Here is a 19,528-nt window from a genome sequence, read left to right on the forward strand (position 1 = left end):
ATTCGTTAATTATTTAGTGTTGATATCCGTTCGAATTATTTTGAATTATATTAATGGTTCATCACCAAGCTCATATATTAGTAGATTTATAAAGTTTATAAGGTGGCTCATTGTTGTTAACTAATAGCTGTCAATATAAATTAGGAATAATAAAAGTAATAAAATTACATATGTTACGAGTGGGGGGAACTTGTACTTCTAGTGGGACCTGGGTGCCCAAAGGGTCCCGCAGTTGCGAGGATCTCCGAGCCCCAAGATCTACTCGATAATTAAGAGAAAAGAATCCTTCTAAATTATTAAGTGATTATTATGTTAAGTCACTTTTATTATGTTCTCGTTCTGTCTATTATTTTACAATATTTCTTTACGTCATTTTTTAATCTTGCATTTGTGATAGAAACTAAAGCTTCAGGAGATATTCAAAAGCTCGACTCGAGCGAATTACGAGGTTTCAAGCGGGGAACTCTAATTTTCCTGTCTTCACATTTTTCTTTCAGAATTTCTACACTTTTGCAATATTGAGGAGAGAAGTCTGAATATGCTCCTCACAAACTCCTTAAAAATAACTTCTCCAAATGTTCTTGCCTAAACTTCATTGATTTCTTAGATGTTTGAACCTTAAATAACATTTTTTCGACTTGGAACGTTTCCCGTCTTAAAAAAAGAGGAAATCGTTTAGGATTAAAGCATCCATCAAAGTTCTATTTAAATATGTCCAAAAATAAAAAAATTATAAAATCAACTCAAAACGAAGAAAATTCCAGATTGGTTCAGATTTCAGAATGGATTGGAAGGACGGTTTAAGTGATGAAGGAGGGGAAGTTGAATTTGAAAGAACATTTACGAGTATGTATTTTTGAGTAGAAATTAAAAGAAAGTTTAATATAGTAGAAGAGAATGTATAAGATAAATCATTTACTCAAATTGCAGACCATCCGATCAAACCAACCGACACTTATTGTACGTCATTTGAAACTCTCTTCAATCCAAACCAAAACCCTCCTTCGGCTAAAGGATTTAGGGATTTAGTGCTCAATTTCAAAGGGATTTTACTGATCTTTATGGGTACGATTTCAAAATTGAGAATCAGGTGATAGAACATAGCCTTAACTTCCAATAAAGCAAATCTGGAGCAATACAGTTTCTAGGACCGACTCCGAATGGTGTGTAAGCGTAAGGGGGGATGGATCCTTTGTTTTCGTCTGAAAATCTTTTTGGGTCGAATTTCAATGGATTCGGGTAGTAAGCTGGGTTCCTATGGTAGCTTATTATGTGGAAGAACAAAACATTTCCGACTTTCAAATGGACTGGGGATTCATCTGGGGTTAAAGGTTCGATGGTGTAGGGTTGGGTGACTACTCTGTCAGTTCCTCCTGCTGGAGGCCATTTTCTTAATGTTTCTGGAAAATAATTTTTGAAACACCAAAGATTTGATCCAGAATTACTTACCTGAGACCACCATATCCATATACTTCATTTTTAGCAAAGAGTCGTATGTTAATTTCCCATTATTTGATTCGTGAGTCTCCCTTATTTCCTCCCTAAGTTTATCTTGAACATCTTTATTGACTATTAACTCATACGTGCCGAAACAAATGGTTATGGAAATTGAATCAAAACCAGCAAAAAAGAACAGCAGAGCTTGGGCTGTGATGTCGTCATTGGTCAAATTCTTTAATTGCCTGAATTTGCCTAAATGGGCAGATTCTTTTACAGTAGCAAACCCTGCGTCTATTATAGCTTCCTCTTGATCCTTTACATCTTGTTTAAATTCGTCTCTCACTTCCAACAATTGATTGATCATATCAGGCCTCACAATGCTCTTCACTTCCTTGAATTTAATTGACTGGTTAATGATGCTTTTGAAGAAGGCCAAAATATCGTCGGAGAAGAATTTGATTTTCAGAATCTGAAATAAGAAGATAATTAAGGAAGTAAGGCAAATGAGAAATGCCTTGATCAATTTAGGCGTTAGAAAAGCTCTAAAAAACTTTAAAGTATTTACAAATCCGGAAACATCGGTAAACTTCTTTCCCATCAGATAAAACTCATTTTCTGGGTCGGCCATTGAGTTCACTGTAATGCCAAAAGCTGCGGTTGCAATTACATCGTTGGCATACCTTCCAATGAAGATATTTGAGCATTTATGCATCGTCAACTACAGGATTACCTAGTGAAGGCGTCTTTGAGCTCAATCTCAACCAGATCCTCTTTCTTGTCCATGAAATGATTTACGAAATTCTCAGCTGCTTCGTTCATTAAATGGAACATATTCTTCATTTTGCTGATGGTAAATGAGCCGTTCAATGTGGCTCTCATTTCTTTCCATTTTTGACCTACGTGCTCATGTCTTTAATAGTCAATTTATACTGTTAATTGTTAATAACCTTTCAGAGAAAATAAATTTCCTGCAGTCCGAGGATCCCCTTCTAAGCTGAAGAAGTTTCTGTGATCAGTGAAATGATCATAGTCTTTGATGGAGATTTGTCTGACTAAATCTGGGTCCCTGATAAACAGGACTGGGGCGATGAATTGGTAGACACCACCATACCTAGAGGAAGCAGGGATGGAACATATAAAAGACGCTATTTGATCTTTACCTGGAACCTGGAAAATAATTATATGCTTCTTCTATGAATTCCAGAAAGCTCTGCTGTCGAAAAATCACCTTCAGTTGGTTTCCAAAAAACGGCCAAGGCCGGTGCTGTTTGACGTCCATTTTAGTGAAATGGTTCATGGGCCTGACGCATAGGTACCATGAAAGGAATGCCAATACGGTTACCAGTACTAGCCAAATCATTTTTGAGCCGAGCTCTCGTCAGAAAAGAAATAAGTTAAAACGTATGATATAACTTAATGTGGGTAATACATAACAGGCACAATCTAAAAACCATAAATATATTGAATTTCATAACATGGTGATAATGATAAGATATAGAAGAAATTGCGCAATTTTAATTATAACAATAGTTAAACGTACCAACCTTCACTAGAACGCACCAAATGGGTGGAAATGCCCACCCACAAAGATGTACTCGTATCTTCGTAGATCTGCGAACTTCACTAATGCTCTTGACTACTAAATTCGGTAGTACAATTAACAATTCTTATTGGTTTTAGTCGAATGAATGACTTTATCTGGCGGGTTTGAAGGAGAATCACTTATTTATGTAGGCGATACCAACCGATCTACTTTATTGCAGGGTTTGCCATTGGGAGCCAACACAATCTGTATATGGAACATTAGAAGATTGATGAATTTTTGAAGTTTGAATTTTTTTTTTTGGAAAAACCTGACGTTGTAAAAATATTTTCGACCCGATGTGATTTCCAGCTATCCCAGAAACTGACCCTTACTTCATTTCTTTAAACAGAACATGGCTTGTTAGTTGAAAATAAATATGTTTGATAATACAACATAGTACCGATTCTCAAGAGTTTTCGATTTATTTTGATTTTTACGACTTTTTAGACACTTCTAGAGCTTTGTTAAAACTCAATTGTTTACAAAACTACTTCACTTAAATTGATAAAGTATGCGAGTATTATAAATTACCGGCAAATGAATACATTTTTATAGACAATTTATTAAAGAATTAAGAAAAATATTAGAAAAAAATTATTGAAATTTAGAATGTTTAAATTCAAAAAAGTCATTTTTTCAAATGGCACCCGACCATTACTTTTTCAACATGTCAAGTTGGAAATATTTTACAATGTCAGGTTTTTTTCTACAAAACAGAAATGTAAATTTTAGGTATACATTAAACTTGTAATTTTTCACATACGGATTGCGTCAGCTCCTAAAGGCGAACCCTGTATAGCAAATAGTACCAGTCAAAGAAAAAGTACTTGTGCAATTTCCGTTTCTGCCTTTTTTCCGTAATGCTCATCATGTTCTTCATTTTCTCAAACATGTCAACTTCTTCCGTTAACTGATCCTTCTGGGCCCCTTTGGCCGCGAAGACCACGTTGCAGGAGGTGAGCGCGTGATTGACCTCGAACTTGGTTGCCCCCTCTTGACCTCCTCCAAATACTCTTCGTAGGAAAATTGCAGTTCGGGAATGTCGATTTTTGCCAGAAGTGCAGTCAGCTGGTCATAATAATGCCTGGAGATGGTCCTGTTACCAAAGCTATTACGGTTTTAATTGAAAATCGATTGATGTTCTGGAACCGAATTTTATGTGACGAATGAATGTGATATGATGAAGATACGGCACAAAGAATGTCTTTTGAGATCAGTTTTGATTTTTTTTGGTTCGTTCACAGTTCTTAGAATTATCCAAAATGTAATAATTGTCCTCTTTCATTTGATATTAAAGGAAAAGACTAATCTTTCCTGACGTCCAGGAAGGAAAGTTTCCTAATTCTCAGATTTTTCACAGATATTTTAAGTGTTTCACGAACGAGCATCTGGGTGAGCCTTGAGAATATTCCTGTGTATTTTAATAAATTTTTCACAGATTCGGGAAGCAGTTTTCCAATAATTATTCAGAAGTGTATGATGGAAAAATCTGATATCAACTAAATATCTTAAGAGCTTTCCACCAGTTTATAAATAAAATCCGGATCGTCTCAAAATTCCTCGAAATTCCCAAAATTTTAAAATGTCGCGTAACTTCCGTGCTGTTCAAGAAAATTGAAGAATTTATTATTCTAAAAATTAATCAAAATACATAAGTGTCAAGTATGGTCGAGATAATTTTACAGTTATCATGACACTCATCTTTAGCAGGATAGATAATAAGGGGAGATGACAAAGAAATCCTCAAGAGAGCACGAGAGGTTTCAATGGAAGTGAAGATGCAATTTATGAGATATCGGGCCTTTAAGTATGTCAAGAATTGCTCAGTTTTGAGAGCAGCTTTAAGTCGGAAGCAGCACTACTGATCTGTCCAGTATTTTATAATAATCACTCGCGAAGTTCGGTAAATAAAACCTCTAATTTGGATGGATATACTGGGTGGCTCTAATATCAATTTTCCCTTACCTTTTCTACTTTAACTACGAAAATAGAAACAAAATAATCGAAAACTCAAATTTTGCGTGCGGCTCTGGATTGAGGAATTGTAGGGAACTCAGATTCGCCATTCGTGCCAAACCCATAGGGCAACCACGCTGGATTCCCATATAAATAAACTGCTCATGATGTGCCGCAGTGTACCGCAATGTTAATAATGAGGATAAGACGATAACATGGCATTTTTCATATTACTGCCGAAGAACGTGTAATGTTATGCAATTTTACTATTAAATTTAGAATTAAAAGTTACGTTGTTGGGTCTGGGAATTTAACAAATATAAAGCTTTAATGGATACAAACGCTATAATACAAAAATACACTAAATACTAAACAACACTACACTGCACTAGAACTCTTTCACTGTCTTTCACTATGTTTTGCCTCGCCGTACGCTACTGAATAATACTCCTCCTGTGCCGCGTCACGACGACCTTTTATGTCTCTCGGCTGCCCTTCTAGAAAGGTACGTTCCAGACTTGGCCGGAGAACGCGGGAAGGTGTAGTCGGTGGTAGAGAGAGAGACCGTCCGAGTGGCGAGTGTCCGTGAACGAGAGAGCGCGAGATCCACGCTCAGTAACGGTCCCAACATATGTTATTGATTGGTAGATATGAATGATTTCAAGGACTCCTTGGTTGGACTATCCACGTTCGGTAACAGCAACAAGTCACAAATTTCCTACATCAAATACAAAAACTTTCTGCGATCAAAGTTGACTATCTACTTCTCTATGATAATAACTTCATCACTCTTATTTCTTATCTAAAGGACTAGATATGAAATTTTAAATATAACGCAGTCGCTGATATCTCAACCAACACTAACTATTACAAGTCTTCAGCACAAGCTCGCAAATTGTAAATTCCCAGATAGGTACGCTTTAAATAACAGCTAAATTTCAACATAAAAATTAGCTGTCATGTTTTAATTCTGGTCAATCTTGTCATATTGCGTTGCAGTGATTCAATATCATTAAACCTCGTTTTGTATCCTCCCACCATCATCATTTGTTGTCCACATGCGGTTCGTGGGTCTGATCGAGCAAAGGTAACAAGCACCGTGTAGACATCCTCAGAAACGTTTGTGAAGCTTGATTCATAAGACAGTGCATGTAGAGTTTTTGATAAGCGTAAGTAAGTTGTGGTGGATAATTTGTGAATTGAAAGTGAATTGAATGGAAGAATAGAAAAGTGTCCTTCGGAAGTGTGACCTCGAACTCTTCACCAAAAATCAAGTTCTAGCTTACGCCCAACAACTTTTACTTCGCACCAAAACCAGAAGGTTTTGCGTCTACCTTTGATGCCGATTTTTCATGATCTTGTTTATTCGAACTGTTTCGTAATTTGCTCACTAATAATAATTGCTTGATTTGACGAGATGAGTTTTCTCGCAATTTTAGCTTTAAACTACCATGATCTGGATCCTGCTAGCAGTAGTTTTGGCGGTATGGATATGGCTGAAATACATACGCCCTTTGAGCCATTTCACCAGGCTCGGAGTGAAACAGTCCAACCACCCATGGCCCTTCTTCGGGGATCAATGGCGAATGATATTCAGATACATGAGCGTCGGTGAAGTAGCCTTAATGATCTATAATCTGTGCCAGAAATGCAGGTAAGTAGGAGGGAATTTTAGTTTTCTGTAAAAATATTTGGTAATTTAAGATATGTCGGGTTTTACCAATTCACCGTGCCAACTCTGATTGTGAAAGATCCAGAGCTAATTAAGCAGATCACGGTGAAGGATTTTGATCACTTTACGGATTACAGGCAGTTTGTGGATCCGGATTCTGATCCCATATGGGCAGGAAACTTGTTCTCACTGACAGGTAGCGTAGAGTTAATAGGCTTTCAGGAATTTATTGGAGGTTTGGAGGTTTAGAGGTGTCTGCCAACCTTCAATACTTCCCTGTGTCTTAGAACTCTTTCGGAAACTAGTTTGGCACGAAATTGGGTAGAAAATTCAGAAGCGGAGCTCCCTTTTGAGAGTGTCTACTATTTTTTTCATCTCCCTAAATTCAGCTTCTAATTAGTTTCACTTAAATTTTAGGTCAGAAATGGAAAGAAATGAGATCTACCTTGAGTGGGACATTCACGAGCAGCAAAATGAAGCACATGTTTGGGACCATCAATGAGGCCGCCAGTAGTGATGATGGATAGAATTTGCACCAAACCCTACACAATCGAACCAAAATACCCAGACGAAAAACCGATTTCTCTAAATGTGGGTGATATGTTTATGCTTCCAATGTTTGGCCTGCACAGAGATCCCAAATATTTCCCCAATCCAGAGAAGTTCGATCCAGAAAGGTTCTCAGATGAAGAAAAAGGCAAAATCGTCCCTTATTCCTATATTCCCTTCGGATCTGGACCGAGGAATTGCATTGGATCCAGATTCGCCATCTTGGAGGCGAAAGCCCTTTTGTACTACCTGCTCTTGAATTTCCAAATAGTTCCCATTAAGAAAACCGCCATACCGTTGAAGTTGAGCAAAACTACTCTGCAACATACAGCTGAAGGAGGTTACTGGATGGGGTTGAAACGTATAAGGGAGTAACGCGGGATTTCCCATAGAAATAATTCAAACGTGTTGTTAATCAGATAAAAATTGTCCCAGCACATAACGGCATATCAATAAACACCAGAAAAATGTCGATATTTCCTCATTTTTAAGGTTTTTCTTTGCACAAAGAAATGTCTTTGTTTTTTTTTCACCTAAAAGCTAATCGGATATATCATCCCTTAATAAATTGAAAAGGGAACTTCTACTTTAGGCATCTTCTTTGATACTTTGATTCTGGGAACGGATCCAACACCTGCAGTCTAAGATCTGATAGCCTTTAGTATTCGATTGATTTAGAAATCAAAATTAGACCAAATTTTCGTGTTTTCCTAATAACTCGGAAACTAAAGATCATTTTTTGGCATTATTATTTTCAGTTCTATCAAGACTTTTAAATTTGGTACATTTCTTCAAATTCAACCGTCCCTGTAACTCTTACCGTTTAAGATATAGCCATGGTAGGACATCGGATTTGGAACACCCCGTATAAGAAAAAAAGTCCTTAAGGATCCTTAACAATCTGCATTCTCAATAGGAAGATTAAATTAAACGACCTAATTTCTACGTCTCCCGTCAATCTTATGCCTTCACTGCTAGACGTGAAAAAATGAACACTTCTTAATGCGATGACGTTGTTTATTTATTTGCCCAACAAATCACCAGATTAGTCAATCATTCTGCATACCGAATGACTTATTAATTTCTATCAACCACTTACATCCAGAGTGATTCACTAATCACACAGGATCACTTTTAGATAAATCGGTAACACCGTTTGAAATAAAAAAAAGCGATAACACACTTGCTGTGGCATAAGAAACGTCTACAAAGACATGTGAGGAAACCTTAGGAAAAATTGTACACACTGAACAATATAATTTGAAAATCTAAGAAGAGGGTAAGAATTCGGGAAAAGTTCCCCTTTTTTAAATTTTACCCCATCTGTTCGCCCTTAGCTCTAAGAATTCTTGCCTTTTATGGTGTAAAAGCAGTTGGCAATGCTGTAGGTGAATCGCACAAACTAAAAAAAATGCATTTACTCTTTGAACCTAAAAACGTACCTCACTTAACCTTCTTAAGCAATTCATTGCTGATGTCAAACAACAGAAAAAAATTAAGACCGTTCCCCTGTAAAACATTCGCGAACAGAATCAGGAAACTTTTCTGGCAAAGTGCACTCCAGGAATACCATTCCAGGTCATATAAGGCACGACCCAAGTCCGTGAACGAGTCAATGTAGCCTTGACCAAAGGTACAGCCATAATAGACGTATAAGCAGTAGCCTGTTAATAATAATATTCCATCTCTTAAGCCAAGTTGGGGCTAAAAGTTTATTTAATTTATTCGAGTATTTGCAAAAATTTATCAATCTCACAGCATTAATGCAAAAAAGAGAGCTTATGGCCATTACGAGTCCTATAAACATGTAACCAAAAAAAACGAGGTGGTTATGTTTAATGATCTGGATAGTAAACCTAAAACAATGCCTTTTAAAGGGTTGACATCCTTAAGCTCTAGATTACCATTTTATTTTCAAATGGATCTCTGTGAAGTCTCTAATATGCTCCATTACAATCTTCTCACTGCTGTGTTCGGCTTTAAATGATTCCACTTTGTCAACCAAAAGTAGAGTCTCGACTGTGGCGATAACGATTACGTACAAGTAGTAGAAGAGGATGATTATGGTAGGAATCGCTACGTAGAAAGTGGAAACAACTAGCCACCAAAAAAGTAATTGCTCTAAAATTAAGTCTTTGGGAGGGAATTACTAGAGGCCTTCCCGAGTTTAAGACAAAAAGCACCTTCGGAGATCCAGTGCTTTACGAAGATCATCACCATTTCCAACTCGAAGTCTTTATTTTGATACCAAGTGTAGTTGACGGATATGGCACACGCAACGGGCAGTAAAATACAAATATTGATACATCTTTTGAGGTTTTTAGTCACATTATCAATTTTTTTTCTCGTAACTTCTCCAACGTCGGTGTAATTTGAATTGAGACAGAAGATGTCGACTTTTGTGTGCATAGTCATGTAGAGCTCGCTCGTAATCATGTATAATGTATTTATATTAAAGGCCTTGATAAATCGCACATTTTTTCAGTTTGTTAAATCGGAAACACGTTGTTACTTACGAAGATGCAAAAATAGTAAAATCTTCCATATTTAACGATAGCGTCCATGGTGAAGTTTTGGATTAGTTGATAACTTTGCACTAACAGCAAAGGTAAGGAAAAGACTATTGTGACGAATATAAAGCCTTTTAGGTAGGGATAAATTGTGATACTGACGTGAAGAATTTTCGGCACTAAAATTGTTTTTGTTGCTATAGTTAACTTTCCCTTTTCACTTACCAAAATTGAGTTTGCAAATCATTTTTTTTCTAACGCGACAAAAAGCCATATAATTTATTGGTAATTTAAAATAAATTTAGAAGAAAAACAAAAGATTAATTAAGGTTTCAAGCGACTATATTGTTAACAAACTTCGTTAATTTTTTAGTATTGATATCCATTTGAATAATATTAATAATTTATCAACAGCTTGATGAATTAATCGATTTCCAAAATGTATTAAGAACTTCCTTGTGGTCACTAGTGGATCGACGAGGATTTTGTACTCTTTATTGGACCTGGGCGGCCGAACAGTCGTCCTGCAGCATAAAATCCCACCTGTACCAATATAATATTGCACATGTCGGAATAAAAATAAATAAATATACAGTATATATATAAACAATCTTTATTTTTGCCTTCAAAAATGGTCTATCGACCTTGTGGTCTTTCTTCTTGTATTACAATTTCTTGGATAGAAATATTTTATTCTAATGCTTTACAAGTTAACAATCTTTGATTTGCTGTTTTAAAAAAGAAGAAGGAAAGAAAAACTCAAGAAAGGGGAAGAACGAACGGGACGAACACTTATCAGTAATTCATCTCTGGAAGTGCTCTATTAAGGTATTTGGAAGGAAGAGAATTCTGGAGTGTCTTCTCTGTCTCGTTAAACAGAACGGCGTCAGTATGATCTGATTGTTAGTGTTGTCCTTCCATTTTACCTGCAGTCGTAGAGATCTGTCCAATATTTTTGTCATGTGTGTGAGTTCATATAGTAGCTCGTTGGATGGATCGTGTGATGGGTTTTTCTATTGCCTTGGTTTGGTAATGAATCTAAGTGCGATTTGTTCTGTTGTCTGTATATTCCGTTTCGTTTTTCTGATGCATTCGCCCTTCGTATGTGTCCATAGTCTAACAGCGGTCTGCAAATGGCTTTGTAAATTGTTGTTGCAGTTTTAGTGGTGATTCTTTTGTTCCTGTACGTTAATTGTCGGGAATGTTTTGCTCTTTTTACGATTTCAGATCTGGTGTTTCTTATGTGTATAGTGAACTTTAGTTTTTTGTCTATTGTTATTCCCAGTTATTTCACGTCATTCTTTGATTCTGTGGTGTTTCCGTCTGTAGTTATTGTTGGTGAGTTGCGAGGAGAAATTTGATTTTGTTGCAATTAATTGTTAATCTCCATCTGTAGAACCATTTCAGAGTTTTGTCTGTTAATGTCTGCAATCTGTCTGCTGCTTTTTCCGTACTTTTGTGTTGTGTGGTGTTGTTGCGGTAGATTTGGGTTTTCTTTGATCTGGGTTGGAGGAAGCCCTCCTAGGATGCATGGTCCGTATCGGAGCCCTTCGAGCTCCCAGGATACCGTTTGCTTTGAGAGTCTCCGGTTCGCTCCAGCGACTGCGCCTGTGTTTGTTTTGGATTTTCGGAATTTTTCTTTCCGCTTCGGGTCTAATGTGCCAACAAAAAATTAACTTGTATACTGTATTCACACTCGGCACTCAATAAATAAATAATAAATCTGCGAATTATACAGGGTTATTTACGCTATACAGCACAGAATATTGTGGCCAAAATACGCGGCCTTCAAAAAGTTTTACTTTTGAGCTACATGAGGATCTATTATGGTAATTTTTTAAAATTATTTTCATTTTATACGGGATGTTTCAAAATTCCTAAAGATGTTAAAGTTCGGTTTTTTTAATGGAACCCCTTGTATATTACATTTTTGAATTCTCCGATCAAAATAAGTGTCTGTTTCAATAAGGTTTATAATGCCCAAAACTTATGGTGTTTTAAATAATTTGAATTTTATCAATATTTAACCTAATTTTTCTTTTTTAATACCTAAGAAATATTTAAATTATGTAAGCGTAATTTACGGTGAAGGGTAACAATAGATCATGTTTTATGTCCCAATCATAATAAATTTGCCATCTTGTACAGTGCAGGGTGTCCAAACACTAAAACTAATCAAATTAGAACGTCAAGTGGCTATAACTTAATTAATTTAAATACAACGCAATATTTTTTAGGTTACCAGCAAATGTAGTTTTTAGTTACCTATGGAATGGTATTAGGGACTTCATAGCTAAGTCTTAGAAAATTAAGACACAGGGACAAAGAACAGGCGGTTAATAGATAGATGGGTAGAGGAGCGGTCGTGACTTCGCTAATCTGCCTTTCCATTCTTTTTACTTTTAATAAACATCTTTAATTAAACATGGGAAATGTGTTTAATGCCGTTCCAACATGCAAGATAGGGATCGGTAATTTCGAGACACAACCACTTTTACTCACTTTCAGTAGAGATTTATTAACGAAACTTTTCCAAAAATTGACGAATTTCAAAAGAAAATAGGGCCACGAAGCAACCCCTTCATAAACCGAGCGACCACCACCTCCTCTTTTTTCTTTTCTTCTGTCCTTTCTTTGTTGGTCGGATGTGTTGCGGTATCATACTTCGTAGTCTACTTCTTTCATTGCAAAAGGAATGACAACTTGAAAACCCTATTTTACGTAACTCTTTAATATTATTTCAGGTCCGTATCTTCCCGATCTATTTCTTACACATATATTTAATATTATATTGGGATAGGTGGGATTTCATACAGCGGGACGACCCCTCGGCCGCCTAAGTCCAATCGAGAGTACAAAGTCCTCGTCGATCCTCTAGTGACCACAAGGAAGTTCTTAATACATTTTGGAAATCGATTAATTCATCAAGCTGTTGATAAATTATTAATATTATTCAAATGGATATCGATACTAAAAAATTAACGAAGTTTGCTAACAATATAGTTGCTTCTAACCTTAATTAATGTTTTGATTTTTTTTCTAAATTTCTTTTAAATTATTAGTGCAGTGGACCTACCCAAAAATATATTATTCTTAGATTAGGCTAAATCATTTGTTAGTATTCTATTAAGATTTGTCTGTCTTTCTTATGAGAAATGAAAGTGGAACTCAATAATGGAGTTCAACCAAGAATTGTGTATTTATAGATTTTAAGTTATCAACAGTTAACCACCTACTTGACAGATAAGTTAGATATAAGTGTAGGTCTGAGGAAGATAAAGGGCACTTCTAGTTGAGAAATAAACGACCAAGCCATAATAGTGACCAATACCAGACCAGTTTTTTTATTTCCGCATCGGGGCACATTACATTAGTAAAGTACATGATTTATTGCTTCTTCAGAAAAAAAATGACTTCCAAATTCAATTTTGGTAAGTGAAAAGGGAAAGTTAACTATAGCAACAAAAACAATTTTAGTGCCGAAAATTCTTCACGTCAGTATCACAATTTATCCCTACCTAAAAGGCTTTATATTCGTCACAATAGTCTTTTCCTTACCTTTGCTGTTAGTGCAAAGTTATCAACTAATCCAAAACTTCACCATGGACGCTATCGTTAAATATGGAAGATTTTACTATTTTTGCATCTTCGTAAGTAACAACGTGTTTCCGATTTAACAAACTGAAAAAATGTGCGATTTATCAAGGCCTTTAATATAAATACATTATACATGATTACGAGCGAGCTCTACATGACTATGCACACAAAAGTCGACATCTTCTGTCTCAATTCAAATTACACCGACGTTGGAGAAGTTACGAGAAAAAAAATTGATAATGTGACTAAAAACCTCAAAAGATGTATCAATATTTGTATTTTACTGCCCGTTGCGTGTGCCATATCCGTCAACTACACTTGGTATCAAAATAAAGACTTCGAGTTGGAAATGGTGATGATCTTCGTAAAGCACTGGATCTCCGAAGGTGCTTTTTGTCTTAAACTCGGGAAGGCCTCTAGTAATTCCCTCCCAAAGACTTAATTTTAGAGCAATTACTTTTTTGGTGGCTAGTTGTTTCCACTTTCTACGTAGCGATTCCTACCATAATCATCCTCTTCTACTACTTGTACGTAATCGTTATCGCCACAGTCGAGACTCTACTTTTGGTTGACAAAGTGGAATCATTTAAAGCCGAACACAGCAGTGAGAAGATTGTAATGGAGCATATTAGAGACTTCACAGAGATCCATTTGAAAATAAAATGGTAATCTAGAGCTTAAGGATGTCAACCCTTTAAAAGGCATTGTTTTAGGTTTACTATCCAGATCATTAAACATAACCACCTCGTTTTTTTTGGTTACATGTTTATAGGACTCGTAATGGCCATAAGCTCTCTTTTTTGCATTAATGCTGTGAGATTGATAAATTTTTGCAAATACTCGAATAAATTAAATAAACTTTTAGCCCCAACTTGGCTTAAGAGATGGAATATTATTATTAACAGGCTACTGCTTATACGTCTATTATGGCTGTACCTTTGGTCAAGGCTACATTGACTCGTTCACGGACTTGGGTCGTGCCTTATATGACCTGGAATGGTATTCCTGGAGTGCACTTTGCCAGAAAAGTTTCCTGATTCTGTTCGCGAATGTTTTACAGGGGAACGGTCTTAATTTTTTTCTGTTGTTTGACATCAGCAATGAATTGCTTAAGAAGGTTAAGTGAGGTACGTTTTTAGGTTCAAAGAGTAAATGCATTTTTTTTAGTTTGTGCGATTCACCTACAGCATTGCCAACTGCTTTTACACCATAAAAGGCAAGAATTCTTAGAGCTAAGGGCGAACAGATGGGGTAAAATTTAAAAAAGGGGAACTTTTCCCGAATTCTTACCCTCTTCTTAGATTTTCAAATTATATTGTTCAGTGTGTACAATTTTTCCTAAGGTTTCCTCACATGTCTTTGTAGACGTTTCTTATGCCACAGCAAGTGTGTTATCGCTTTTTTTTATTTCAAACGGTGTTACCGATTTATCTAAAAGTGATCCTGTGTGATTAGTGAATCACTCTGGATGTAAGTGGTTGATAGAAATTAATAAGTCATTCGGTATGCAGAATGATTGACTAATCTGGTGATTTGTTGGGCAAATAAATAAACAACGTCATCGCATTAAGAAGTGTTCATTTTTTCACGTCTAGCAGTGAAGGCATAAGATTGACGGGAGACGTAGAAATTAGGTCGTTTAATTTAATCTTCCTATTGAGAATGCAGATTGTTAAGGATCCTTAAGGACTTTTTTTCTTATACGGGGTGTTCCAAATCCGATGTCCTACCATGGCTATATCTTAAACGGTAAGAGTTACAGGGACGGTTGAATTTGAAGAAATGTACCAAATTTAAAAGTCTTGATAGAACTGAAAATAATAATGCCAAAAAATGATCTTTAGTTTCCGAGTTATTAGGAAAACACGAAAATTTGGTCTAATTTTGATTTCTAAATCAATCGAATACTAAAGGCTATCAGATCTTAGACTGCAGGTGTTGGATCCGTTCCCAGAATCAAAGTATCAAAGAAGATGCCTAAAGTAGAAGTTCCCTTTTCAATTTATTAAGGGATGATATATCCGATTAGCTTTTAGGTGAAAAAAAAACAAAGACATTTCTTTGTGCAAAGAAAAACCTTAAAAATGAGGAAATATCGACATTTTTCTGGTGTTTATTGATATGCCGTTATGTGCTGGGACAATTTTTATCTGATTAACAACACGTTTGAATTATTTCTATGGGAAATCCCGCGTTACTCCCTTATACGTTTCAACCCCATCCAGTAACCTCCTTCAGCTGTATGTTGCAGAGTAGTTTTGCTCAACTTCAACGGTATGGCGGTTTTCTTAATGGGAACTATTTGGAAATTCAAGAGCAGGTAGTACAAAAGGGCTTTCGCCTCCAAGATGGCGAATCTGGATCCAATGCAATTCCTCGGTCCAGATCCGAAGGGAATATAGGAATAAGGGACGATTTTGCCTTTTTCTTCATCTGAGAACCTTTCTGGATCGAACTTCTCTGGATTGGGGAAATATTTGGGATCTCTGTGCAGGCCAAACATTGGAAGCATAAACATATCACCCACATTTAGAGAAATCGGTTTTTCGTCTGGGTATTTTGGTTCGATTGTGTAGGGTTTGGTGCAAATTCTATCCATCATCACTGCTGGGGGCCATTTTCTTAGTATTTCTGGAGAAAATTCGTTACAGAAAAATCGTTAAACTGTTGAGCAAGAGCACACCTGAAAACACATTGTCCAAATATTTCATTTTGAGTAGTGACTCATATGAGAGATTTCCATTGTTCTCTTTATCTGCCTGAAGAATTTCTTGTCTCAGTTTGTCTTGAATGTCTTTGTTCATGGCCAGCTCGTATGATCCAAAGCAGAGCGCTGTTGAAATAGTGTCGAAACCGGCGATGAAGAAGATCAGGGCCTGGGAGGTGATTTCGTCGTCTGTTAGCTCTTTCGACTGTTTAAATTTGGACTTGTCTTTAAAAAACGAAGAGAGGTGAAGAGGAGTTGTGCAGAAATGTTGGTTAGTCAATTACCGAGGTACGTAGATTCTTTCACAGTGGCATATCCAGTCTCAGTGACATTCTCCTCCTCGTGGACAACTCCTTTCCTGGTCTCCAGAAGTAGATTGATCATATCTTTCCTGACAATCCCTTTTTCCTCTCTTGTATGAATCGTGTCGTGAATGATGCTTCTGAAGTACTGCAGTAGGTTTCGATTGAAGAAACTAACTTTAAAGATCTAAAATTGAATTGCAACAATTTGTCCTTGCCAGACGCCATTGCTGACCTTGTATACGGAGGGCAGCGCGAAGAGTAAAAACATCTTTAGTGATATCAAAAATCCGGAAAAGTTGGTGAGGCGTCTGCCCATGTTGTAGAATTTGTTGTCTGGTTCGCCCAGGGAGTCGACCTTTATTCCAAAGGCTGAGGTGGCAATTACGTCGTTAGTATATCTACGTCATGACAAAAATCACGCACGATAGAGAAGTAATCGATTTTAAGTACTTGGTGAAAATGTCCTTCAGTTCCACTTCAAAAATGTCTTCGTCTCTGTCAATAAAGTACTGCACAAAGTTGGAAGCGGCCTCATTGATGGTCCCAAACATGTGTTTCATTTTGCTGCTCGTGAATGTCCCACTCAAGGTAGATCTCATTTCTTTCCATTTCTGACCTAAAATTTAAGTGAAACTAATTAGAAGCTGAATTTAGGGAGATGAAAAAAATAGTAGACACTCTCAAAAGGGAGCTCCGCCTCTGAATTTTCTACCCAATGTCGTGCCAAACTAGTTTCCGAAGGAATTCTAAGACACAGGGATGCATTGAAGGTTCGCAAGAACTACTAAACCTCCAAACCTCCAAGGAATTCCTGAAAGTCTATTTAACTCTACAGCACCTGTCAGAAAGAGTAAGTTTCCTGCAAATATGGGATCAGATTCCGGATCTATCAACGACCTGTGATCAGTGAAGTGATCAAAATCCTTCACCGTGAGCTGCTTAATTAGCTCTGGATCTTTCACGACCAGAGCTGGCACAGTGAATTGGTAGAACCCGACATATCTTAAATTACCAAATATTTTTACAGAAAACTAAAATTCCCTCCTACTTACCTGCATTTCTGGCACAGATTATAGATCATTAAGGTTATTTCACCGACGCTCATATATCTGAATATCATACGCCATTGGTCCCCCAAGAAGGGCCATGGGTGGTTGGACTGTTTCACTCCGAGCCTGGTGAAATGGCTCAAAGTGCGTATGTATTTCAGCCATATCCATACGGCAAAAACTACTGCTAGCAGTATCCAAATCATTGTACTTTAAAGCTGAAATTGCGGGAAAACTCATATTGTTAAATCGAGCAATTATTATTAGTGAGCAAAATTGCGAAACAAAATCCACAAATACAAGATAATGAAAATCGGCATCAAAGGTATCAATAGACGCAAAACCTTCTGGTTTTGGTGCGAAGTAAAAGTTGTCGGTCGTAAGCTAGAACTTGATATTTGGTCAAGAGGTCGAGGTCACACTTCCGAAGGACACTTTTCTATTCTTCCATTCAATTCACTTTCAATTCACAAATTATCCACCACAACTTACTTACGCTTATCAAAAACTCTACATGCACTGTCTTATGAATCAAGCTACACAAACGTTTCTGAGGATGTCTGCACGGTGCTTGTTACCTTTGCTCGATCAGACCCACGAACCGCATGTGGACAACAAATGATGATGGTGGGAGGAAACAAAACGAGGTTTAATGATATTGAATCACTGCAACGCAATACGACAAGATTGACCAGAATTAAAACATGATAGCTAATTTTTATGTTGAAATTTAGCTGTTATTTAAAGCGTACCTTTTTGGGAATTTACAATATGCGAGCTTGTGCTGAAAACCTGTAATAGTTAGTGTTGTTTGAAATATAATCGACTGCGTTATATTTAAAATTTCATATCTAGTCCTTTAGATAAGGAATAAGAGTGATCAAGTCATCATTAGAAAGCAATAAATACTAAAGTTTGTAAACAGAAAATATATTTGATGTTATAAGAAATTTGTGACTTGGTGCTGTTACTGAACGTGGATCACCCTACCAAGGAGACCTTCAAATCATTCCGATGTACCGATCAATACCATAACTTTTAATTCTAAATTTAATAGTAAAATTGTATAACATTATGTGTGCTTGGGCAGTAATATGAAAAATGCCATGTTATCGTCTTATCCTCATTATTAACATTGCGGTACACTGCAGCACATCATGAGCAGTTTATTTTTATGGGAATCCAACGTGGTTGCCCTATGGGTTTAACACGAATGGCGAATCTGAGTCCCCTACAATTCCTCAATCCAGAGCGGCACGCAATATTTGAGTTTTCGACGATTTTGTCTCTATTTTCGTAGTTAAAGTAGAAAAGGTAAGGGAAAATTGATATTAGAGCCACCCAGTATATCCATTCAAATTAGAGGTTTTATTTACCGAACTTCGCGAGTGATTATTATAAAATACTGGACAGATCAGTAGTGCTGCTTCCGACTTAAAGCTGCTCTCAAAACTGAGCAATTCTTGACGTACTTAAAGGCCCGATATCTCATAAATTGCATCTTCACTTCCATTGAAACCTCTCGTGCTCTCTTGAGGATTTCTTTGTCATCTCCCCTTATTATCTATTCTGCTAAAGATGAGTGTCATGATAACTGTAAAATTATCTCGACCATACTTGACACTTATGTATTTTGATTAATTTTTAGAATAATAAATTCTTCAATTTTCTTGAACAGCACGGAAGTTACGCGACATTTTAAAATTTTGGGAATTTCGAGGAATTTTGAGACGATCCGGATTTTATTTATAAACTGGTGGAAAGCTCTTAAGATATTTAGTTGATATCAGATTTTTCCATCATACACTTCTGAATAATTATTGGAAAACTGCTTCCCGAATCTGTGAAAAATTTATTAAAATACACAGGAATATTCTCAAGGCTCACCCAGACGCTCGTTCGTGAAACACTTAAAATATCTGTGAAAAATCTGAGAATTAGGAAACTTTCCTTCCTGGACGTCAGGAAAGATTAGTCTTTTCCTTCAATATCAAATGGAAGAGGACAATTATTACATTTTGGATAATTCTAAGAACTGTGAACGAACCAAAAAAAATCAAAACTGATCTCAAAAGACATTCTTTGTGCCGTATCTTCATCATATCACATTCATTCGTCACATAAAATTCGGTTCCAGAACATCAATCGATTTTCAATT

General features: G+C 36.5%; 2 protein-coding genes and 1 pseudogene across 3 annotated transcripts; 1 reads left to right on the forward strand and 2 right to left on the reverse strand.

The window, feature by feature from the left end:
* Window positions 1–940: 940 nt before the first annotated feature.
* Window positions 941–2,808, reverse strand: LOC136416149 (cytochrome P450 9e2-like; annotated as a pseudogene).
* Window positions 2,809–6,420: 3,612 nt separating this feature from the next.
* Window positions 6,421–7,667, forward strand: LOC136416315 (cytochrome P450 9e2-like). The gene is made up of 3 exons (XM_066401432.1): window positions 6,421–6,635; window positions 6,686–6,859; window positions 7,133–7,667. The coding sequence occupies exons 1-3, from the start codon at window positions 6,433–6,435 to the stop codon at window positions 7,575–7,577; spliced, it is 822 nt and encodes a 273-aa protein (XP_066257529.1). The 5' UTR covers window positions 6,421–6,432; the 3' UTR covers window positions 7,578–7,667.
* Window positions 7,668–15,408: 7,741 nt separating this feature from the next.
* On the reverse strand, window positions 15,409–18,222 carry LOC136416145 (cytochrome P450 9e2-like). 2 transcript variants are annotated; one of them, XM_066401190.1, is made up of 8 exons: window positions 18,123–18,222; window positions 17,374–17,588; window positions 17,160–17,323; window positions 16,772–16,937; window positions 16,554–16,719; window positions 16,301–16,505; window positions 15,993–16,241; window positions 15,409–15,940 (listed from the first exon to the last, which is right to left on the reverse strand). In XM_066401190.1, exons 2-8 carry the CDS (start codon window positions 17,574–17,576, stop codon window positions 15,504–15,506), a joined length of 1,590 nt encoding a protein of 529 aa, XP_066257287.1. In that variant the 5' UTR covers window positions 17,577–17,588; window positions 18,123–18,222; the 3' UTR covers window positions 15,409–15,503. The 2 variants fall into 2 exon arrangements, with proteins under 2 accessions (XP_066257287.1, XP_066257288.1); XM_066401191.1 differs by lacking the exon at window positions 18,123–18,222 and adding an exon at window positions 17,867–17,998.
* Window positions 18,223–19,528: the final 1,306 nt, after the last annotated feature.

Source organism: Euwallacea similis, chromosome 22 (genome assembly GCF_039881205.1).
Source record: "Euwallacea similis isolate ESF13 chromosome 22, ESF131.1, whole genome shotgun sequence".
Classification (NCBI taxonomy): domain Eukaryota; kingdom Metazoa; phylum Arthropoda; class Insecta; order Coleoptera; family Curculionidae; genus Euwallacea; species Euwallacea similis.

What these genes read in the sequence shown, in the direction of transcription:
- LOC136416315 (XM_066401432.1), top strand. Translation starts at nt 6,433, where the DNA reads ATGATCTGGATCCTGCTAGCAGTAGTTTTGGCGGTATGGATATGGCTG. An exon ending in AATCTGTGCCAGAAATGCAG is followed by an intron (nt 6,636 to 6,685) that starts GTAAGTAGGAGG and finishes TGGTAATTTAAG; the next exon opens with ATATGTCGGGTTTTACCAAT. An exon ending in TCACTGACAGGTAGCGTAGA is followed by an intron (nt 6,860 to 7,132) that starts GTTAATAGGCTT and finishes AGCAAAATGAAG; the next exon opens with CACATGTTTGGGACCATCAA.
- LOC136416145 (XM_066401190.1), bottom strand. Translation starts at nt 17,576, where the DNA reads ATGATTTGGATACTGCTAGCAGTAGTTTTTGCCGTATGGATATGGCTG. An exon ending in AATCTGTGCCAGAAATGCAG is followed by an intron (nt 17,324 to 17,373) that starts GTAAGTAGGAGG and finishes TGGTAATTTAAG; the next exon opens with ATATGTCGGGTTCTACCAAT. An exon ending in GAAAGAATCTACGTACCTCG is followed by an intron (nt 16,242 to 16,300) that starts GTAATTGACTAA and finishes CGTTTTTTAAAG; the next exon opens with ACAAGTCCAAATTTAAACAG.